This window comes from Heptranchias perlo, chromosome 7 (genome assembly GCF_035084215.1).
Source record: "Heptranchias perlo isolate sHepPer1 chromosome 7, sHepPer1.hap1, whole genome shotgun sequence".
Classification (NCBI taxonomy): domain Eukaryota; kingdom Metazoa; phylum Chordata; class Chondrichthyes; order Hexanchiformes; family Hexanchidae; genus Heptranchias; species Heptranchias perlo.
In genome coordinates this window covers 56,491,375-56,515,826 of record NC_090331.1, presented here as the reverse complement: position 1 = coordinate 56,515,826, position 24,452 = coordinate 56,491,375, and the positions used below count along the sequence as shown (strand labels likewise).

The window sequence follows — 24,452 nt, the reverse complement described above, 5'->3', positions numbered from 1 at the left end:
CTGCCAACATGCTGCTCAAAAAAAACTAACTTGTCTATGATATTTTTTTACAGGGTCTTCTCCTAAAATTGAAGCTTTACCATCAGATATCACCATTGAGAAAGGAAAGGTTCTAACAGTGGCCTGTGCCTTCTCAGGTCATCCTATGCCTGAAGTAAAATGGTCACGTGGAGGAAGACCTCTTTCTGATGAAGCAGAAGGTGGCAGATTCCACATTGAAACAACAGATGATCTAACAACACTCATTATCACAGGTGTCAAAGAAAATGATGCAGGACGCTACACTCTAAGACTCACAAATGAATTTGGATCGGATTCTGCCACTGTAAATATTAAAATTAGATCGATTTAAAGATTTGAATCTGCTGACATGTGTTTTAAACTAAACTTCAAAATTGATAGATACCTTAACTGTTATGAACTTGAATTTCTGACTTGTATATATTATTTTTAATATTTTTGTACCTGACTTGACATCATGCATTTATACCAAACTAGACAATTTCTGAACAAATGGTAGATTGTGCAATATGGGATTATTGCACATTTGATATAGGAATTTTTAACCATTTTCTGTGACATGTACATACTGTATATAGCCGATCTAAACGGTTATGGAAGTTTTGTACCTTGTGTTTTATGAGATTTTCAATGCAACTTTTGAAACTGATAGTTGTCAGGGGAAAGTTTGAATAGGACGACTACCTTGTTCAACCTGGAACTAAAATTTGCGCCTCAACATAATGTTGATGTCTAAGAATACCTCAGCAGGTAGAGAGGCTCCCTGCTGAAGACAGCCTACACCCAAGAGATGATGCTATGCACAGTATGTAGATACGTGCAATACAAGTATGTGGAATTCGAAGGCTACACCTGTGGTGCTATTTGCATATACCCTCCTGCAAATAACACCACAAGACTTTAGCTTATGAACCGGCTATGTCATATCACTGTTTAACACAGACAAGATGATCAACTATGAATACAAAGTGCAAGCGGCCAGTACTTTGTATAACCATCTTTCATGTGCACTGTTTCTAACATGGTGACTACTTGGATAGTTTGAATGAAAAATACATCAAACTGGCCATACCCTCATTTCAGCAAGCTGTTCCAAGTACTCCTGTGTAGAAGTAGTGCCATCTCAAGGAGATTCAGATTTTCCATGGGGTGCACTGACTTTGTGTGGTAATAGTAGAATTTTATTTCACGTTATCTGTTCTAAGGGCATAAGTAACAGAAATGAACCACATTGAAAAAAAATCTTTGTGCTCCAACATTTTAATGCCCTGTGCAGTAACTTTAATTAGAGAAATAAGTAGTGTTTATTTTACTTTATTGAGCCTCCTTGAGAATTAGAAAACTAAAATTGTATTTCTGATTGTGAAATAAAGCATGCTTTCTGCACCTACAAATGTTTTCTTTTTTTTTACATATGGCTTCACTCAACTAAAGGCAATAACACAGCGACACAAAGCATACTAAATAGTCCATAAATTTAGTAACTTCACACACCTATATCAGAATAAAAAGATAATTCACATATAGAAATTCAGTTCAAATAAATTTAGGATGTATAAGCATAAAAATGGCTTGAACTTTTTTTGAGGAAGTTACTAATGTGGTAGATAAGGGAGTGTCTATGAATGTTATTTATATGGATTTCCAGAAGGCTTTAGATAAGGTTCCACACAATGACTGTTAGCAAAAATGAAAGCACATGGAATTGGATGCAACCTATTGACGTGGGTAGGGAATTGGGTAGGAGGTAGGGGACAGAGAGTAGGGATCATGGGCATGTACTCCAATTGGAGCAGGATGTGATAGTGGTGTCCCCCAGAGATCTGTACTGGGGCCACTATATTTTCACTATATTTATCAATGACTTAGATGAAGGAATAGAGAGCTGTTTATCCAAGTTTTCTGATGACACGAAGTTATGTGCCACAGTAAGTAGTGTAGGTGGGAGCCGAAAGTTACAAAGGGACATTGATAGAGTAAGTGAGTGGGCAACTGTGGCAGATGGACTTCAGTGTGGGGAAAGTGTGAGGTCATTCACTTTGGACCTAAGAAAGATAGAACAGAGTATTTTTTAAATGGTAAGAAGCTAGGAATTGGAGCAGCAGAGAGATTTAGGGATCCATGTACAAAAATCACTGAAAGCTAGTTGGCAGGTACAAAAAGTGATCAAAAAGGCGAATGGAATGTTAGCCTTTATCTCAGGGGGGCTGGAATACTAAGGTGTAGAAGTTATGCTACAGTTAATAAAGCTCTGATTAGACCATGTCTGGAGTACTTTGTTCAGTTGTGGGCACCGCACCTCAGGAAGGATATATTAGTCTTGGAGGGGGTGCAGCGAATGATACCTGGGCTAAAAGGATTAAATTATGAGGACAGGTTGCATAGACTAGGCTTCTATTCCATTGAGTATAGAAGATTAAAGGGTGATCTAATTGAGGTGTTTACGATGATTAAAGAAATTGATAGGGTAGATAGAGAAAAACTATTTCCTCTGGTGGGGGAGTCCAGAACAAAGGGGAATAACCTTAAAATTAGAGCTAAGCCATTACGGGGAGATGTCAGGAAGCACTTCTTCACACAAAGAGTAGTGGAAATCTGGAACACTCTCCCCCAAAAAGCTGTTGAGGCTGGGTCAACTGAAAATTTCAAAACACCTTGTTAGATTTTTGTTAGGTAAAGGTATTAAGAGATATGGGACCAATGGGGTTAAGATACAGATCAGCCATGTTCTAATTGAATGGTGGAACAGGTTCGAGGGGCTGAATGGCCTTCTCCTATTCCAATGTTCCTATGACTCAATTCTATGGCCATATGCTACAATTGCTACAAAATGGCTTATAGAAAATAAATTACATGTAAGTAAAACATTTGCTTGGTTGGGGTATTCATGGTTGTCTCAAATTTAAATCTGCAGCTTTACTCCTTAGCATTCCTCCAGATCATTTCTACTTTTGAGAAGTTAGAGCTATGAGTTCTGTGCTACACACAATTCCACAGTTGGGAATGAGCAGGGTCCCTGATATCAGGCTAATGTCTCTGTAACTGACATCCCAAAATCAGGAACTATCATACCTCTGGGATGCGTGTAACACCATGACTGGATACTTCCGACCCAGCACCACCGCCCCCCCCCCTCCACCTCCTCCCCCCATGTAATCTCCAAGAAGTTACAGTACCTAAAAAAGGACCAGATGAATGCATAATCCCTTCATTTTAACTCCTCATAAAACAACAATCTGGGGATTTACCATTCACTTCCAGGAGATGATTAGATGCCTAAACTTGGTTTGCTTGAACTGTCTCACAGTAACCAGGTCAAACATGGACAAGGAAACCTCCTGCTGATTACCACCTGCCACCCTCCCTCAGTTGATGAATCAGTCCACCTCCGTGTTGAGCACCACTTGGAGGAAGCACTGAGGGTAGCAAGGGCACAGAATGTACTCTGGGTGGGGGACTTCACCAAGAGTGGCTCGGTAGCACCACTACAGACCGAGCTGGCTGAGTCCAGGAGGATATGGCTGCCAAACTGAGCCTGCGGCAGGTGGGGAGAGAACCAACAAGAGGGAAAAACCTACTTGATCTCGTCCTCACCAATCTACCTGTCGCAGATGCATCTGTCCATGACAGTATTGGTAGGAGTGACCACCGCACAGTCCTTGTGGAGACGAATTCCCGTCTTCATACTGAGGACACCATCCAACATGTGTGGCACTACCACCGTGCTAAATGGGATAGATTCAGAACAGATCTCGCAGCTCAAAACTGGGCACCCATGAGGCACTGTGGGCCATCAGCAGCAGCAGAATTGTATTCCAGCACAATCTGAAACCTCATGGCCCGGCATATTCCTCACTCTACCATTATCAACAAGCCAGGGGATTAACCCTGGTTCATTGAGGAGTGTAGAAGAGCATGCCAGGAGCAGCACCAGGCGTACCTAAAAATGAGGTGTCAACCTGGTGAAGCTACAACTCAGGACTACATGCATGCTGACCAGCAGAAGCAACATGCTATAGACAAAGCTGAGTTATTCCACAATCAACGGATCAGATCAAAGCTCTGCAGTCCTGCCACATCCAGTTGTGAATGGTGGTAGACAAGAAAACAACTAACATCAGCAAAGTGATGGAAGATGCCATCGACAGTGCAATCAAGCAGCACTTACTCACCAATAACCTGCTCACCGATGATCAGTTTGGGTTCTGCCAGGACCACTCGGCTCCAGATCTCATTATAGCCTTGATCCAGACATGGAAAAAAGAGTTGAATTCCAGAGGTGAGGTGAGATGAGAGTGACTGCCCTTGACATCAAGGCAGCATTTGCCTGAGTCTGACACCGAGGAGCCCTAGTAAAATTGAGAATCAGGGGGAAAACGCTCCAGCGGCTAAATTCATACCTAGCACAAAGGAAGATGGTAGTGGTTGTTGGAGGTCAATCATCTCAGCCCCAGGACATTGCTGCAGGAGTTCCTCAGGGCAGTGTCCTCGGCCCAACCATCTTCAGCTGCTTCATCAATGACCTTCCCTCCATCATAAGTTCAGAAATGGGGATGTTCGCTGATGATTGCACAGAGTTCAGTTCCATTCGCAACCCCTCAGATAATGAAACAGTCCGTGCCCGCATGCAGCAAGACCTGGACAACATCCAGGCTTGGGCTGATAAGTGGCAAGTAATGTTTGTGCCAGACAAGTGCCAGGCAATGACCATCTCCAACAAGAGAGAGTCTAACCACCTCCCCTTGACATTCAATGGCATTACCATCGCCGAATCGCCCACCATCAACATTCTGGGGGGTCACCATTGACCAGAAACTGAACTGGACTAGCCACATAAATACTGTGGATGCAAGAGCAAGTCAGAGGCTGGATATTCTGCTGTGAGTGACTCACCTCCTGACTCCCCAAAGCCTTGCCACCATCTACGAGGCACAAGTCCGGAGTGTGATGGAATACTCTCCACTTGCCTGGATGAGTGCAGCTCCAACAACGCTCAAGAAGCTCGACACCATCCAGGACAAAGCAGCCTGCTTGATTGGCACCCCATCCACCACCCTAAACATTCACTCCCTTCATCACCGGCGCACCGTGACTGCAGTGTGTACCATCCACAGGATGCACTGCAGCAACTCGCCAAGGCCTCTTCGACAGCACCTCCCAAACCCGCGACCTCTACCACCTGGAAGGACAAGGGCAGCAGGCACATGGGAACACCACCACCTGCACGTTTCCCTCCAAGTCACACACCACCCCGACTTCGAAATATATCGCCGTTCCTTCATCATTGCTGGGTCAAAATCCTGGAACTCCCTACCTGACAGCACTGTGGGGGAACCTTCACCACACTGACTGCAAGAAGGTGGCTCACCACCACCTTCTCAAGGGCAATTACGGATGGGCAATAAATGCTGGCCTTGCCAATCGATGCCCTTATCCCATGAACAAATAAAAAAAAGTTGTATTAGTCTTTACACAACCAACAACCCTTCAGAGGGCCACCGCATCAATCAATGAATGAATTCATCTCTTCTTGCCAAATCAAAGACAGACAATAAAATCATGAACTAACATTTCTTTATCAATATTTATGTCAACACATTAGCAGTATTTTAATGCTAAATATCAAGATGTTTGAGCAGATGGTACATAAGCAGACATGATTACCTGACAATAAATTTAAGGTTACAAGTGCATCACAAAAACTCAGCATCAGCTCGCCTTTACTTGTTGCCTTAAGCTCAATGCCAAAAATTGACATAAAGTCAGTGTCATTAGTTTATGATTAGAATCCTTGTTTAGCTGACAAGGAATCAACTTTTTGAATAACAAGTCTGGTTAGTTCAGTTTATTTCCAAGCAATGGTTCTTGGATCTTATACAACCACATCCTTTGGCAGTGACACAGTAGAGTTGGTTCTCGTGCCTCCCTCTGGGATGCTCCCGTTGGGCTCCTGGGATGTCAGAGCACTGAACCTCTCTTTGTAAATATACCTGTTCCCTCTTGGATTGTCTGTCTCTCCTTGTTAGAGCCACTTCACATGTCAGTAGAACTAGAGCCAGTTCAAATCTCCCTTCTTATTCAGGGAAACTTCTCACATACAAGTGAGACATTTACCTATATCTGACTGGACATCAGATCTATTCAAACTCCTCTGACTTGTAACCTCTTTCCCAGGGACTTTCTGTTTGTTTGAAAGTGCCTCTTTCGATTCCTTTTTAGCTCTGAGTTTAATTTTTCACTCCGTGACCTCACTTGATCAATCTGGGTGATACATGTACGGCAACAGTTCACCTTCTAGGTATCAATCACCTGAAATAGACATCTCGGCCTAAGACATATGGGGGAAGGGTTTGTCTTCCCTGTTACTGCCTATTTTGGGGTAGTAAAAAGAGTACAATGAGTTCTTTAAGGCTACTGCCTCAAAGAAAAATGACACGTGCATTCTCCGCACAAAAAAACACGAATCCACTTTAAAACCAGTCAGAGGTGTTTACCACCCCATATAAATAGGGTAAAGGGGGCATTACTGTTGCAAGCCCTCCATTGCCACCCCAAACCCCTCATAATTAACCCCAATATAAATCTGACATGGTCCTGAGGCAGACACAACGTGGAATAAGAACTTGTACTTACAAAGTGCCTTTCACCTCAGGATGAAGTCACCCGATGAAGTCACTGTTGTAATGTAGGAAATGCTGCAGCCAATTTGCACACAGCAAGGTCCCACAACCAGCAATGTGATGATGACCACATAATCTGTTTTAGTGATGCTGGTTGAGGGATAAATATTGGCCAGGACTCCACTATGGGTCAAGAGGTGGAAATGGTCCAAGAGCTGGTTCCCACTACTGGAACTCTCATAAGATTTTCTTTCTTTTTGGCAACCAAAGGTATTAGGGGATGTGGGCCAAAGGCAGGTATATGGAGCTAGATCACAGATCAGCCATGATCTTATCGAATGGTGGAGCGGGCACAAGGGGCTGAATGGCCTACTCCTGTTCCTATGGAGAATTCAACTACTCATTCAAAATAGTGCTATGGGATCTTTTTATGTCCATCTGAGAAGGCAGATGGGGCCTCAGCTTAATGTCTCATCCAAAAGGCATCACCTTCAGCAGTACAGCCTCAATAACGCACTGGAGTGCCAGCCTCGATTTTGTGCTCAAGGCTCTGGAGTGGGAGGCAAACACACAACCTTCTAAAGTCGCAATAGGTAAACAGCAGGTTCACATTGTATTAGGACCACCTTACAGCAAACCCACCAATGGGAGGAGAATCCAAGTCATAATAACCCAATTTTAACTACAAAAAAAGCAAGCATTCTAGTTGCCGATTCCTTGTAATTTCTCAGCCTTCAATAACAAAAAAACAGAACTAAGTGGCATTTTGTTAAGTCACTTCTGCTGTACACTATTGCTTACCTTAGAACTACTAGTGCTAATAGACCTGATCATCTTTCCAATCAAACTATCAGATACAAGAGCTTGCTTCAAATCATTTTGTAATCTCAATGCCATGGTAAATAATTATTTTTGGAAATGTCACCACTATGCCACACTACAAGCCTTTGCACTATTGTCAAGCACAGGACAGTAGCACCTTAATGCTGTTGGGCCTCAATAATGGTCTTGCACTAGTCATTGCTTCATTAGAATTTGTTTTAGAATATTTATTCTGAATGCAGCCAAGTGAACACCTTCAGTCTGAGTTTGGTCCTATCGCAGAGTCTGTGGTCACAGGGAGTACCTAGCAGTAACAACACTTATGTAATTAAGACTAGACTTTTGAGATTAAGGCATGGCCATCAAGCCTCCATGCACTATGAAGGGATTTACAGTGGTACATGAATCAGTATTAAAAAAGGATGTTGAGTATCGGTATTGACAATCATTCTTTGTTGTAGTGTTAAACTTACAGGGTTAGGAAATTATCAAGCCAATTGTTATTAACTCAAAGGTGGAGCTTATAAATTTAATAACCATATTTGTGAAACCACTAGATTTATGCCTTTCTTACTCAGCAAAAACTAGGTGCTTCACTACTTACCTCCCATTATGCACAGGTATATAAGGTCTACAGTAACAGGAATCTTTGCCCATCTTATTTCATCAATTCAAATTCTGATAGTGGGTATAAGGTAAGAAACCAGACAAGGCAGCAGTAAAAAGTTTTTATTACAATACAGATCATCTTTTCAGTTTAGTGGATAATTAAAACTTTACCTTAAGTATCTTAATATATATTTCTAATAAAATATTCCCTCAGCATCTGGACACATAACCCAATTATGTTTTTTCTTTAGTTATACAAAATACATCAAGTCAATACACCTGAATGCAGTTTTTGGTCCAATTGCTTAAACAAACAGAACTTGCTTGATATTTTTTTGAAAGAAATTGGAACCACAATTTTTTTTTAAAATCACAGTTAAACAATGCATCATACAGCAACAGACTTAAAAACTACAGTCTTACAATACAGCCCATCTTTAACAACCACATCTGGTAGTTTTCCAGTACTTGTGAAATTTAGAATCATTGGCTAGTTGGCACAGGTCTCAGTTGGTCATTGAATGGAGCTGCAGTGTTTAAAGATATACCAATATGATATCTCAATATAAAGCACTTTTAAATAGTACTGCATTTTGAACTTTATGTTGTGGGATATTCACACCTTTTAATAACAAAAGATTGATGTTACAACCAAAAGTCTATTAATGTATGGACTTGCTCCAAAACAGGAATATATTATTTTCAACAGTAATACAACAATGTAGTATTTTGCCCAAAGACTTAAGGTAACAGGCTAGTTAGACATTTTAATCTTATATTTTCTAGGTGTTATTGCTATAGTTGAATATACTGACTTCCTAAAAATCAAAATTTCAGTAGTTGAAGAGCATGATCATTTTACCTCAAAGCACAAGATACTGAAGATATATTGTGTATGTGAGGATGGGAACTAATGGAATTTCAATGCATTTAAGACCTATTTTACTGTATAGTTAAATACCACATTATCTACAGCATGGTTTCATTATTTCATGCAAATTTTTCAGAATACAAAAACAGTATAGAATGGTAAAATCACAAAAGTGCAGGGTTAAGTTTGACTTAGCAGTGTAAACATGCACATGGAATTTGGCACTGGTAAGAACACACTCAGACGTTAGTGAAGGAAAATTTCCAAAACTGCTTAAAAATAATTACAAATGACACCTAGACATAAAAGGCTACTGGTAAAATGTATGCATTGTGAATGTAATTTATTCTATATATCGTCAATATTACAGGTAGTTTTGGAAGGTGCTGATAGATGGCTTAGGCAAATAACCTATCAAGACAAAGAGTCACATTTATAGATGCCGTTGATTATAATGGAGAAGTGCCTTTAAAAAAGTGGCTATTTACACTTTACTGATCGAACGGTCATACTAGGATTCGCTTGTTCAATGAGTGAGGGTTCAATATTTTGTTTAGTAGATGGTAAAATATTTGTTACTATCAATGTTAGCAAATGGCTTTTTAAGATCATACAAAAGGAGCAGGGTTAACAAGATCAATAGTTAAGAATTGCAAATATTTATTCAGATTATATAAACCTCACCACTGGATTTTTTTTTGAACATGACTGAACAGATGAATGGCAAATCAGTATACTAACATTTCAACTCCCCTACCTCAATCAACTAGATTTAAATAAACATTCAGAGCTCAAACTTTGTTCATTCCATTATTTTAATTGCATAAAACGTCACCATCCTTCCTATAAGTTAAAAGAACTTGAAAGAGAAAAATTGAAACTTAAGATCTAATTTGCTGTTAATCATAATTAGCATAATTGATTGTCAACAGGGTGTACATATTACAGTACACCAGAGCTTCACATTATTCAATCTCAACTCAGCAATGTATAAGAGGATCTGATTGGATATTCCCCTCTGAAGAGAATATGTTTTTCCCTGTTATTTTCTCACTGTAAATGAAATTTCAAGCTTGATCAAAAGTATTTTCATAAAAGTTTAATTTCTTTATATGAAGAAGTCATTGAGAAATTGTAGGATAGTGGTCAGCAATAAAAGCCATGTTGCACACCAAACCAGTACATCCTAATGGATACACTGACACAGCAATATTATTCTCCATCTTCTAAAAGTTATTTTACATTCACTGAAAGCAAAATTCATATTGTACACATTAACATTATCAACTATGTTCAGATCTTAATGGCTCAACATTACCCAGTTATTAGGATAATACTTCAAAATACCTACTCTACAGTGCATGAAACAAATCTTTTCTTACGAAGTTTTCTTTAAATCTGTAAATCTAATATACTAAACTTTAAACTTAACTACACTACTGAAAAGCATAAAGATTCAAAAAATGTATAGTAGTTTTTCTATCATTCTAAATTTTAAACAAACAGTGGAACACATCACTAATAAAACTTAGTGCTACTTCGTTAAGACAAATAAATGGGAAATGTTTCTTCCTCATCCATTTTCTTCCCTCCCTTCCTGAAAGCTTTAATTCTTGCTGCTGAGCTCTGGGTTCAATCCAGTACCTTGTCCGAGTGGCCATTATTCACACGTGAGCCGTAACAATCAATGTTAACAGGTCGTTTGACCACGAAATGTGGAAAAATCAGGGGCGGAAGGAGAAAAGTCATGATTGAGCTTGATCCGGTCTTCAACCAACATCTACATATGTGCACTTCTAACAGGAGGAGAGGCAGGATGGATAGCAATTGGGAATCGGAACGCTGGCTGATTTTTCCCCTTCTGTAGCCCAGATACCAAAGTCAATTTTACTGTCCTTATTGGTGCTCCAGCTGAGATCAAGCAACTCAACACAGACCAGAGATCTGATGTATGGCTCAGCTTTTCACTGGATAAACACAATGAATTATTGGCGAAGCTGTGAAATCATGTATCTTAAGCATCAATACCTAAATTGATGTCTTGTAAAGACACAGGATATAAAAATGTTTGTTAGCCAACTAATAGAATTTTGCATGCAAACTCTTAATATTCACAGCATTTAATATTTATGAAAAATAAAAAGTACACAGAACAATGTGATGGCATGGTTAACATTTACATCCATATCTAACCAACTGGTGCCATTAACTCCATCATTCACTGGTACACCTAAATGCTAACATTTTTACTTGCTTAATACTTACTCAACCTTTAAAAGCCAAGTTGGCTAATGAACCAAGATTAGGCAAGCTCACTTACTCCTTTTGGACTTGGCTACAGGGTTTTGGAGATTAAAGTGCTGTACTCTGTACATCAGTGAGTTATGACATCAAGGTTATACTGCTCTGAGTGCTAACATGTCTGACATGTAGTTTTTACATATTGCTCATATTCTTGTGATCAAGACTAGTTATTTGCCATTAGATAAAATACACACATCTGAGTTTCAATTATTCAGAATTTAAATCTATGTCAACGAGGAAGATGTGAACTAAAAAGACTGGCGTGCTATCACACTAAATTTCAGTTTAATGTGCAGCAGAACAAAGATTACATGCACAATTATTTTGTTTCCCCCTTATTTGCTAATATATTCCCCCCCTTTTTGTAATGGTATTGTTCATATTGAAAGAGACAGATGTGCAGAATAAACTACACTACTGAACAAAAATAACCAGCATATATAAAAAGAATGAAAGTAGCTGGGATAGAAGGGGTTCCTTCAATAAAATGTTTTTTTTGCAAATTGGTTACTACTGAGTTGGTGTCCTAAAAATATAATTTTTAAAAAAAAAATTCTTAGGAAAAGTTGGCCAAAGTAGTCTCATCCCTCCAAGAAATATCCTCTTGCAGTACATTTTCTTCTAATTTAAGTGCACTGTCTCTACCACTCTAGACAACATTTAAGAGAACTACATCTTACTGTTGTGAAATAATACAAGTCCTCTCTGCTTAAATATGGCACCATGGATATAGAAATGCAAGAGCTTTGAAATATTTTTATTGTACAACCAGTTAAATCTCTGAATAGGCAGGAAACAACTGGTTGAGGGAATGAAAAAGTAGGAAGAAAAATGGTTATGAACTATAGCTCGTTTTAACCGGCAGATAAAGCACTTTTGTCTTCCATCTCAGATAAATAAGTTATTACAGACATGTCAATTTAAGAGAAAAGCTTTACCTCAGCTGGAGATGTTCACATCTAAAAAATGATTACTTATTTTCTATAAGTTGTTGCTAGTTACATTTTGTTTTCTGGGTCTCCACTGCCTTTTATTTATCTATTTTTATTGGATATAAAATACACTATGTTCATCATCTTTGTTAAATTGCATACACTTTGAATCGGGAATAATTTACTCATGTCTCTTTTACAAAAGATTTTATAATAGTGCAGAACACATTAGTTTTAATTTTATGTTCCAGAAACTGTTTCTACAAGTATTTGAGTTCTGGTATAACCAGTACTAATCGGCTGCTACTAGAAAAGATGAAGCACAATCCAAACCTCATCCTAAGACTGTGTACAGCACTGATGTACATAGCACGGATTTCATTCAAAATGTACAAACACCAAAATTAAATAAAAGGTGTAAACAAATTAACATTTAACAGCAATTCCTCTAGAATGCACACTCTCTATGGATAGATAGGTGCAAACAATGGACATGTACAGCCCCAAGGATTTAATTCTTGGTATCAAACCTGTCCTGGCAACAGTCATGAAAGTACACTCCTCTAGCACTGCTGCCTTCAGTCACATGTTCCATCCTTATTTTTCAAGCAAGTTTCACTGTTGCTATTGAACTTTTAATGGCACCATGCTCTGTACGGAGAAGTTCTGGACCAGACCATCACTAATCCTTAACTGATTTATTACACAATAGTGTAGAAAATAGAGTGGTAATTTACTGAAAATATATAATAGAAATAAGGTTAGGTCAGCTTGTCAAGTTTTCTGATTTTATGTACTATTATAAAGTGCAGAGAAAGCCTTTTAACTGGAAATTACAGAACCAGTTCCCCTTGTTGCAATATCTAAATGCCAGCAGTAATTGCATAGCAATATTAGTGGAGTGACCATCTTTTCAATCCATTTTAATTCACATGTTTTCAACTTAAAAGTGCAACAAAATGACACTCTGTCTCAGATGTTTTATTCCTTGAGGTTGCAGTATTTTCTTCTGGAATGGTCACTGGAGGGAATTCACCATTTGCAGTCAGTAATGAATTGCGAGAAATTTGAGCAGCCTCTGTAAAAGGGTTGAAAGAATTAGTTTACAATCTTGGTTCAGTGAATACATTTTACTTTCACAGATGCTTGACTGTGGATTATCAATGGAAGAAATAAAAAAAAAAGGGGAAGTTAGGTGATTTTTTTTTCACGAAGAAGGTTAAAAGAACATGGAATGTGACAGGCAGGCAAGCATCTTGCTTCAGATGAGAGAATAAACATATTAAAATCCTCCACTTTGGGTTTTGTTTTGCCTTGCACAGAGCTGAGAAGATTCACTTGCTGCAGTGCACAGATGGACCAAATCAGTTTCCTCGTACTGTATCAGTGTACTGTCTACATGGCTGGTGACTCAGGGTATCAAACACTGGTCTGATTTAAACCCACAACTGCATGCTTTGTAGTATACCCAACAGTCAAGCTGGTAGCATTTACACTGTTAGAACATTACTGCTTACATTTTACATTTTTTTGGTTTCATGAAAAGTGCCAGTGTATCATTACAAAGTGTATCATAAGTCAAGCAACTGTTTACACTACTCCACGGAATCACATGGAAATTACAATACAGGAATCGGCCGTTCATCCCAACTAGTCAGTGTTGATGCTTATCCACCACGAGTAGTACTTCCAATCCATGTACCCATCCCTGTTCCCATATCACATCACTTATCTAACCTATTCATAAATGTTAACATGGTCTCTGTTTTATTCACAAACTCTGGTACTGCAAACCAGTCTCAACCATCTGTGTAGAAAATGTTTCTCCTGCTCTGTCCTTAATCTCTTACACTTAATCTTACACCTATGTCCTCTCATTCTAGACTCTTGAATCACTGGAAACAGTCAATTTCTTTCTACTCTGTCCCATCCCTTCATAATTTTTAAAACATCTCTATCAAATCGCCTTGTAATTTCTGTTCTAACAAAAACAGCTCTAAGTACTATACTCTTTGAAACAGAGGGCAAAGTTATATATGCTCAAACGTGTCCACATTCAATTGTACCTTTAAAAATGTGAAATTAAATTGCTTTGTGCATGTTTGTGAATTCTGTTGGTGGTTAGATTCTTTTATTCAATAAAGTGAATGCAACTACTGTCATGGCTCTGAACCATGCAATGATATAACCTAGCAGGTTTGTGAAATCACTGCTCATTACAAATCTAATGCAACCTATCAAATCAGAACAATTAGCTTTTATATAGCACCTTTAACATAGAAAAATGTTCCAAGGCTCTTCACAGAGGCGTAATCAGACAAAAATGGACACCAAAACAACGAAGGAGCCATTAGATGAGGCGATTAAAACCTTGGTCAGAGGTATGGTTTTAAGGAGGGCCTTAAAAGGAGGAGAGGAAGGTGGAGAGATTTAGGGAGAGAATTCCAGAGCGGGGGCTTAAACAGCTGAAGGCGCTGCCACCGACGGTGGGGTGAGGGGGGTGGAGGATGTGCAAGAGGCCAGAGTTAGAGGAATGGAGAGTATTTTGGGGGGGGGGGGGGGGGGGAGCGTGCTGTAGGACTGAACTGAGGTTAGAGATAAGGTGGGGTGAGGCCATGGAGGGATCTGAACACAAGGATGAGAATTTTTAAATCAAAGCATTTGGGAGCCAGGAGTCAATTTAGGTCAGCAAGTACCGGGGAGATGGGTAACTGGGATAGGATTCAAGTAGCAGAATGTTGGATGAGCTGAAGTTTACAGGAGGGTGAAGAATGAGAGGCCGGCCAGGAAAGTAGACGGGTCTGGTGGTGACTAAAGCATGGGTGAGGGTTTCGGAGACTGTAGAGCTGATGCAGAGGCAGGTGAGAGTAGGTGGGCTGTGTGGTCAGAAGCTCAGCATGTGGTTGAAAAGGACATGGAGACAAATGCCAAGGAGGGGTTGGAATCAATAGCATGGTTATGGAATTTGCGGCAGGGGTCGAAGATGGCTTCAGTCTTCCCAACATTTAACTGGAGGAAATTGCGGCCCTTCAAAGACTGGATATCGGACAAGCAACACGACAACACAGAGGCAGCAGTAGAGCTGGTTGTCGTCAGTGTACACATGGAAGCTGACGCTGCATCGGCGGATGATGCCACCATGGGGCAGCATGTGGATAGGGAAGAAGAGGGTGTCAGGGACTTCAGTGGTAATGGTGCAGGGGTGGGAAGAAAAGCCATTGCTGGAGATGCTCTATCTACAGTCGAATAGATAAGAGTGGAAGCAAGCGAGGACAGTCCCACTCAGCTGGACAACGGAGGAAAGACATTAGAGAAAGATGGTTTGATCATCCATGTCATAGGCTGCAGAGAGGTCGAGGATCAATAATGCACCGGTCACAGTGGATGTCATCTGTGAACAATTAATTGATTTTAGATTCAAAATATCAAAAGGAGGTGCTCTACTGACAGATTATACAACTATAGAAGATAGCACTTTTATGTTTTCCTCAGTCCAAGGGGAAGGAGGAAAGAGGGGAGGGGAGAAGGCCCTGAAACAGATTGCAATGGTGACATTCTACATTATTTGAATTATTTAAAACATATATACACTGAACGCACTATTTCCCAGTGATCTATTTGAAGTTTCTCAATTGCTGCCTTTTTGTGCTACAGCTGAACTACTCAGTTTTTGTTAAATCATAGCTGCTGAAGCTGCACAGATGAGCTGTAGTTAGCAAAACCTACTTTAGTTGCAGGGAACAAAAAAAGACAGTCAAGAATACCCAACTTTAAATGGCAGCCAAATTTCAGCACATTTCCTCCCTCTATCCTACAACGCTCTGCTTCTTGTAACTGCTTTGGAATTTTTCGCATTGAAAGTAACAGATAAAACAAAAACAAAATCAGGCCTTTCAATGTCAAATCAAAATTTAAATAAATATAAATTTTCCTAAATTTATCACGTGAAACTTGTAAATTATACACTAAGAATCTCATTAACTCCATTATTCGAAGAACACGCAAGATTTCTCAAAGAAGGGATCTAATTCTATGCTTACTTTCTGCATCTTCCAGAGCGCCGTCACTGTATGATTCAGTATCTGAATATGTCCGTATTCTCCTGTGTTCTTCAGCATGTGATGTCACAATAATAGTTTCCTTTTGGTGATTAGTGTCCAGTTTCCTGCTGAAGACAAAATTTCATCAACCCAAAAAAAACTCCAGGAATGAAGTCAAACTGCAAAGCACTGAAATGTAGTGTACTGGCAGCCACAATAATATGTAGAACCCAAACCCATAACTACAGCAAGCAAGATGGAATGTTTTAGAATCATTAGAACCTAGTAATTAGATTTTTAAAATCACTAGTGTTGATATCCTGTTCATTTCCTGCATACTTTAAGTCAATGGTTATCAGTTTTGTGATGGCAATGGCCAGCTGTACAATGATGTGCAGTCACAATGATGAAGGATTGGTATCATTACTGCAAATGTTGATTGCCAGCACAATCTACAGCAACCTTATTTATATTGCACCAGTGACAATACCTACTAAAATGTTGGGCTAGAAAATATTGTACTTCAAAAGGTCATTAAACAATGAAGTCACAATTACTAGTGGCCAAATATAATTTGTATCTATAACCAATAACAGAATTCCTTTCCCTTACCTATCATAAAGAATGGTACCAGGATGACTAATCGATCGTTTCATCTGCAATATTGAAAAAAAAGTTACCAACTTGATAATCATCTAAATTAGGCTTGTATCACAGCTCAAGTTCAAGTCACCGAAAGACAATCAAATTTTACATGAGAAACCGCAACCGACAAAATGCAGAGGCATTAGTAAATGTATATTTGTTGCTTTTTATAGTACCATACCCGAACCATCTGAACAGGTAAAGGTGATACAGGAGACACAAGTGGATCAGAGTGAGAAAACTGGAACATTTCTGGCTTAAACTTGGCATTGGCTATTTTCATGCACTCTTCAAGAGTTGTAATGAAGGTATTGCAGGTGGCACTGAGCAAGGATGAGGCTTCATTCATGTTCTAAGAAATAATCAAAAATGTTTATTTAAATATACACATTTCACAACACACTTTAAATGTAGACTGCACTTTATGGTTATACAATGGCGATTGATAGTCGCCCAAATACTATACAGCAGAACTTAAAAGCACCATAAGCTTCAAGTAATTTACAGGTTCCAAGCCACACTTTTTTTTTAAGTAAATTAGCAAATATGGAGCACCACTTTACCTGATTTATATAACATTTTTTTAAAAAAACACAACTTCTGTTCATTTTAGAGACTTAGCTGGGTAAATGTTCATTAATTCACAAAGATTTAGCAGAACCATTGAAGATCAGTTACTTTAAAGAAACCCCATTACGGAAAGGAGAAAAGAGCTATCGACACCTTTGTAAATTGTTCAGAGATTCATGAAACTATAGAATTCACTTCCAGGGTTAGCGGTTGAGGCAGAAACTATGTCAACATTCAAGATTACATTAGATAGGTGGATGAAGGAAAATGGTTTGAAGGGATATGGAAATGGGGTGGATAAATGTAATTGGAACTATTTTCTCGGGTGAAGGGTAAACGCCAAAACGGACTTCTTGGGCTGAATGGTCTGTTTCCTTATTGTAACTTCTATATATTTCTGTGATCTAGTACAATGGCCTAGATTTAGCAAAAAAAACTTGTTCAATGAGGGTAAGTCAGATGGACTGGCCACAAGGCTTAGAATTAGAATTTATATTCAGGATCTTGTATTCAGGAGCCCAACATTCCACTGGATATCCCCCAGAAGAAATGTAAATACATATCTACAAAATCTATTCACCAGTATTTCTTCTAATACATGATACCATACCTCAGCAGTGGGTGACAAACTTGGCTGGTCTTGTTTGACAGATTCTTGTATAGTATGAACTTGCTGCATCAATAAGTCACAGTACAACCGAAGTTCTGACATCTTAGTTTTGAGAGACTCATTGGTTTCACTGATTTCTAGAGAATTCAATTAAAAGTACACAATTTACAGGTATGAACCAATGGATTAATTTATCACATTTACACTATGTTCAGTGCCACTAGTTTGTTTGGCAGGAGCAGAATATGCCAATTAGAATGGACTGATGAGGAAAGTCAGTGCAGGACCATATCAGTCTCTCCATATAATTATTTTTTGGAACTTGTGTAATTTACAAAAAAAAAATTTCAGTAACTGAGTGCAATGAATATTTTTCACCATATATCTACACGGTCATAATTGCTACATTTCTTTTCCTCATTAGCATGGGTTTAATGGGTACGGCCAATAATTTGACGACTTTGGACAACATTTTCATATAAACAAGTCCCAAAATGGCTCCAAGATTTAGTTACATTCTTTTAAAAAAAAATGACCAATACGATACAATAGGCAGAATAAGTAGTATTAGACGGGTGACCAGAAAAAGGCAATTATTTGCACAACAGTTTGTCAGGAAAACAAAGTTACGACAGACAGCTTACAGCTTCCTTTAAGCGTTACAAATCCTGTTTGCATTTAATGTTACCTTTTTCCTTTTTAGTCCTGTTATCTGTCAGACATGCTTTTGAACTCCCTAGTGCCACCAACCACCTCTGTCTTTCAGCAGCATTGACTGATTTCACATAGAAATGCTGCTCTCCAGGAATAATCAGTTCCATTCGTGTGTTGTCAGTTGGATGTACTGATTTTAAAGAAAGACAAATGATGAAATGCTCCAGTGGTACGACAAGTTGCAACACTACATACTTCAAAATAAAAAATTTTTGAACGTTTTAGCAGTAGTCTAATTTCCATGAAAAGGCTAGTAATAAGACAGCAAACCCACACAAGGTATCTGATTATCAGTTTTTGATCTTCTGGGAGCTAACCTTCAGCATCTGTGATTAAAACCAATGCTGAAGATCCCACAATAAACTCTAAACGGAGAATTTAAGGAACTCTAAAGTGAAGATTTCAGACTAGTAGTATGTCACACATAGATTATGAAAAGAAATTTGAGATACAAACTTTTTTCATTTATGAAATTTTGACTTGAGAAAACAGTTTATTCCTTACCTTTAATTTCACATACAGCCATTTTGATACTTCCTTTGCTGCCTTTGTTAACATCATCCTGAGAATCGTAATAGGAAAGTATGCCATTATCCAGTATGAACCAACGAGGCTGCCAACCTAGGAGAGAGAAGTAACAATTGAAAGACTACGTTATAACTAATTTTTTGAACAGAAGTTCTCAGGACAGGTACCAGTTAACCTTCAGTGCCTTGACTGATCGTACCCAACTAATTTTGGCCTGTACAGAAAAGGCTACTTGTATTTTATATGGTACAACTAAAAACAAGAAAGAAAAACTTTCAATTTTCTATATCAAAAGAGCCAACATTGATGGTTAAATATTAAAGGTAATTGATGTACATGTAGGTTACATCCTGGAATAGTGGAACATGAATTAATGGAGGATTGGGTGCTGCAATGGGTTAGCACATTGCCCAAGACCTGGCTCAAATCCAAGGAAAAGTGAATTAGAGTTTCTCCTTTGCCAGCTGCAAGGGTCCTATATGAAATGTCCAGTCCACAAAAAGCAGGACAAATCCAATCCGGCCAATTACCACCCCATCAGTCTACTCTCAATCATCTGCAAAGTGACGGAAGGTGTCATCGACAGTGCTATCAAGCAGCACTTACTCGCCGATGCTCAGTTTGGGTTCCACCAGGACCACTCAACTCCAGACCTCCTTATAGCCTTGGTCCAAACATGGACAAAAGGAGCTGAATTCCAGAGGTGAGGTGAGAGTGACTGCCCTTGACATCAAGGCAGCATTTGACCGAGTGTGGCACCAAGGAGCCCTAGTAAAATTGAAGTCAATGGGAATCAGGAGAAAAACTCTCCAGTGGCTGGAGTCATACCTAGTACAAAGGAAGATGGTAGTGGTTGTTGGAAGCCAATCATCTCAGCCCCAGGACATTGCTGCAGGGACTTCCTCAGGGCAGTGTCCTAGGCCCAACCATCCTCAGCTGCTTCATCAATGACCTTCCCTCCATCATAAGGTCAGAAATGGGGATGTTCGCTGATAATTGCACAGTGTTCGGTTCCATTCGCAACCCCTCAAATAATGAAGCAGTCCGAGCCCACATGCAGCAAGACCTGAACAACATCCAGGCTAGGGCTGATAAGTGGCAAGTAACATTCGTGCCAGACAAGTGCCAGGCAATGACCATCTCCAACAAGAGAGAGTCTAACCACCTCCCCTTGACATTCAACAGCATTACCATCGCCGAATCCCCCACCATCAACATCCTGGGGGTCACCATTGACCAGAAACTTAACTGCACCAGCCATATAAATACTGTGGTTACAAGAGCAGGTCAGAGGCTGGGTATTCTGCGGCGAGTGACTCACCTCCTGACTCCCCAAAGCCTTTCCACCATCTACAAGGCACAAGTCAGGAGTGTGATGGAATACTCTCCACTTGCCTGGATGAGTGCAGCTCCAACAACACTCAAGAAGCTCAACACCATCCAGGACAAAGCAGCCACTTTATTGGCACCCCATCCACCACCCTAAACATTCTCTTCACCATCGGCGCACAGTGGCTGCAGCGTGTACCATCCACAGGATGCACTGCAGCAACTCGCCAAGGCTTCTTCGACAGCACCTCCCAAACCTGCGACCTCTACCACCTAGAAGGACAAGAGCAGCAGGCACATGCGAACAACACCACCTGCACATTCCCCTCCAAGTCACACACCATCCTGACTTGGAAATATATCGCTGTTCCTTCATCGTTGCTGGGTCAAAATCCTGGAACTCCCTACCTAACAGCACTGTGGGAGAACCTTCACCACATGGACTGCAGCAGTTCAAGAAGGCGGCTCACCACCACCTTCTCAAGGGCAATTAGGGATGGGCAATAAGTGCTGGCCTCGCCAGCGACGCCCACATCCCATGAACAAGTTTTAAAAAATGTTGGGCAGGCTGAACCCGTTCCTAGGCGCACAGCACTAAACTCCTGAATGAAAATGCCACACTGATATATTTCTGGTCAAGGTAAAGCATCTTGTTGTAAAAGTAGCTTTACTTTTGAGTTGGCTGTGCTATATCTGACCAGGGGAGTATTTGATACTAACACTGGAGCCGGAAACAAATAAGTGCTCCATTCTCAGCACAAACATACCTCACCTTTCTTAGTACATTTTTATAAATGGATTCATGATGGCAGTAAGATCAGAAGTCATACTTAGCATAGCCAACGTGCTCTAGTTTGTAAAAATACAAGAGAAAAACTCAACTGGTGGTACCTCAAGAATACCTTGATCAGTGGTTTAGTAGCAGATTCCCTGCCCACTCTTGGTTGAGAATAGAATGTAGTCTGTCTTTTTTTAATTTAAACATAAGCAGACATTTTTTCTTTAAACTACGTTCAAATTTTTAAAAAATTCCACTCCATTTGACAAAATTAAACACTCAAAAATTGTGTTTAAGAAAGAACATACTTGCATTTACATTACAACTTTTACATCCTCAGGATGTCTTAAGGGGCTTCACAGCCAATGAATTGCTTTTGAAGTGTAGCCACTGCTGTTTTGTAGGAAAACCAGGCTGTCAACTTGTACACAAAGTCCCACAAACAGCAATGAGATAAATGATCAGTTAATCTGTTTAGAGGTGTTGATTGGGGGATAAATGCTGGCCAGAACACTGGGAGAACTCCCCTGCTCTTCTTTGAATAGTATAATGGGATCTTCTACCTGGCCTTGGTTTTACATCTCATCTGAAATATAGCACGGCCAACAATGCAGCACTCCCTCAGTATTGCACTGAAGTGTCAATTTAAATTCTCAAAGCAACTAGGTTTGGGGATTATGTGCGACCTTGCCAAAATTGCCCAACATTCCATGAACAGATTATTTTTTTAAATGTGCACATCTCTATAATATCTACAACTGCATGACAGTGTCAAACAAGAGCTCATATAAAAGGATTGTCCTATTGCCAAGGGCCTTCACAAAATGAGGCCTCCATACGCCAATACCAATTTCCCCTCCGTCACCGTGTTTCTTCGGGAATAAACAGTACAATGAATTTGACAATTGCCTTGATGGAATTTTGTCCTCAACAAAGTTGCTTTTTTCCCCCCACATTTACTGACAGTTCTGTAGCAACTCCAGATGACTTGAAATGCCCTGTAAACTGTCCCAAAAATATTCATTGACAACTTCAGAAGAGCATTTTGTTTACAGCACCTGAGCTAAGTTGGTGGCAACAAATATTATTGGGACAGTTTAGAGGGAGCCTTACCCTGCATCCATCCCAAGCTCAGATTTCCTCTCAAATGCAATGCTCTAAAGAACCAAATCCATATCCCAAAAGTGAAGGGACAGCATTCTCAGCCACTGTTCACCTAGCCTCTAGCTAGACAGTAGAAATTATATCAATGCTGCCAAACTGTACTGTATTCCACAATTGACTGTTATTCAAGCAAAGATGACACATTTAAGCAAAAAAAGTTCAGAAAATCTACCGAATGTGAGGAGGTTAAAGTTTCCAGTATCTACTTTAAGGTTTAGTATGGATTGGTACCATTATTTTTTTCCTCTAGAGTGCACATTGTACTCCTTCCCCTCAAATGCAAGCTTTTAAATAACCAAAAAAAAATGACAACTAACAAGATTGGTATAATTCCAAAAAGAACGGGAAGCTCCTGAAGAAGTGAAACATGATGTTTAAATATCAGTTACTGGGGTTTCTAGTTAAACTGACAGAGAAACTGGTGACAGGAAACACCAAAGCCCCTGGTCTCAGTATAATCACTAACACATGGAGTGGTTGAGGCGAATAGCATAGATGCATTTAAGGGAAAGCTAAGTAAGCACATGAGAGAGAAAGGAATAGGAGATGTTGATCGGGTTTAGATTGAAGCAAGGTGGGAGGAGGCTCGGGTGGAGCATAAACACCAGCATAGACCAGTTGGGCCGAAAGGCCTGATCCCGTGTTGTTAAATTCTATGTAATATTGAGGAGATCGGCGCACCGAGATGTAAATCCCCTTTAATAACCGCCGACATTTAAACACACGGACGTGTTTACTTCTGAAACCATCTCTCGGAACTCCCAGCTACTCCGAGTGAGGACTTCAATGGAGAAGGAGCCGACATCAGAGAGCGACCGCCTGTGAGCCGAGGCCCAGGCCCCGGCGGGGTGCAGCCTGTGAGCCGAGGCCCAGGCCCCGGCGGGGTGCAGCCTGTGAGCCGAGGCCCAGGCCCCGGCGGGGTGCAGCCTGTGAGCCGAGGCCCAGGCCCCGGCGGCGCAGCCTGTGAGCCGAGGCCCAGGCCCCGGCGGCGCAGCCTGTGAGCCGAGGCCCAGGCCCCGGCGGCGCAGCCTGTGAGCCGAGGCCCAGGCCCCGGCGGCGCAGCCTGTGAGCCGAGGCCCAGGCCCCGGCGGCGCAGCCTGTGAGCCGAGGCCCAGGCCCCGGCGGCGCAGCCTGTGAGCCGAGGCCCAGGCCCCGGCGGCGCAGCCTGTGAGCCGAGGCCCAGGCCCCGGCGGCGCAGCCTGTGAGCCGAGGCCCAGGCCCCGGCGGCGCAGCCTGTGAGCCGAGGCCCAGGCCCCGGCGGCGCAGCCTGTGAGCCGAGGCCCAGGCCCAGGCGGCGCAGCCTGTGAGCCGAGGCCCAGGCCCCGGCGGCGCGGCTTGGCCTGTGAGCCGAGGCCCGGCCCGGGGGGAGAGGCTTGGCCTGTGAGCCGAGGCCCGGCCCGGGGGGAGAGGCTTGGCCTGTGAGCCGAGGCCCGGCCCGGGGGGAGAGGCGCGGCCTGTGAGCCGAGGCCCGGCCCGGGGGGAGAGGCGCAGCCTGTGAGCCGAGGCCCGGCCCGGCGGCGCTCACCCGTCAGGTAATTCGTCCACTTGTAGAGGATTCCTTCCATTTTCACATCTTCCGATTCCGCGTCACTTCTGCATCAGTCCGTCCCGAGCGCCTCACATTCAGGCCGCGCTCGCAGCAGACACCGAGTGGCCCGGCCCGGCCCGCGCTCTCATTGCTGCGCGGGCCTCGGCTCGCCCATGGGCCCGGCTCCGGACACAAACCTCTCGCTCGGCGGCATCCCGTCACCGAGCTTCCACCGGAACCGGCAGCTCCGACCGCGATCCTCCGCGCCGGAAGTGTCCGTATGACCGACAGACCAGAGCACCAATCGGAAAACAGCAGCGCCGACCCGTGAACACAAGGATCTGCCGACGGGGCAGAGGTCACGGGT

The 24,452-nt window shown here is 41.3% G+C and overlaps 2 protein-coding genes across 18 annotated transcripts in view; one reads left to right on the top strand and one right to left on the bottom strand.

The window, feature by feature from the left end:
• ttn.2 (titin, tandem duplicate 2) overlaps positions 1–1,415 on the top strand; it is a 373,025-nt gene extending 371,610 nt beyond the window's left edge. For all 16 annotated transcript variants that reach the window (XM_067987638.1, XM_067987650.1, XM_067987647.1 and 13 more), the window contains one exon: positions 54–1,415. In XM_067987638.1, the coding sequence (XP_067843739.1) occupies positions 54–352 (299 nt within the window). In that variant the 3' untranslated portion in view covers positions 353–1,415. The remainder of the gene's footprint in view (positions 1–53) is intronic.
• An 8,612-nt stretch (positions 1,416–10,027) lies between these two features.
• plekha3 (pleckstrin homology domain containing, family A (phosphoinositide binding specific) member 3) lies at positions 10,028–24,377 on the bottom strand. 2 transcript variants are annotated; one of them, XM_067987628.1, is made up of 8 exons: positions 24,083–24,377; positions 19,263–19,379; positions 18,733–18,888; positions 18,045–18,181; positions 17,046–17,216; positions 16,832–16,875; positions 16,220–16,347; positions 10,028–13,257 (listed from the first exon to the last, which is right to left on the bottom strand). In XM_067987628.1, the coding sequence occupies exons 1-8, from the start codon at positions 24,120–24,122 to the stop codon at positions 13,118–13,120; spliced, it is 933 nt and encodes a 310-aa protein (XP_067843729.1). In that variant the 5' UTR covers positions 24,123–24,377; the 3' UTR covers positions 10,028–13,117. The 2 variants fall into 2 exon arrangements, with proteins under 2 accessions (XP_067843729.1, XP_067843730.1); XM_067987629.1 differs by having other exon boundaries at positions 16,220–16,344.
• Between the last annotated feature and the right edge of the window lie 75 nt (positions 24,378–24,452).

Coding starts and splice junctions, on each gene's coding strand:
- plekha3 (XM_067987628.1), bottom strand. CDS start 24,122: ATGGAAGGAATCCTCTACAAGTGGACGAATTACCTGACGG. Junction 18,889..19,262: donor GGCTGTATGTGAAATTAAAG/GTAAGGAATAAA, acceptor CTTTAAAATCAG/TACATCCAACTGACAACACA. Junction 16,348..16,831: donor GGTACCATTCTTTATGATAG/GTAAGGGAAAGG, acceptor TTTTGTCTTCAG/CAGGAAACTGGACACTAATC.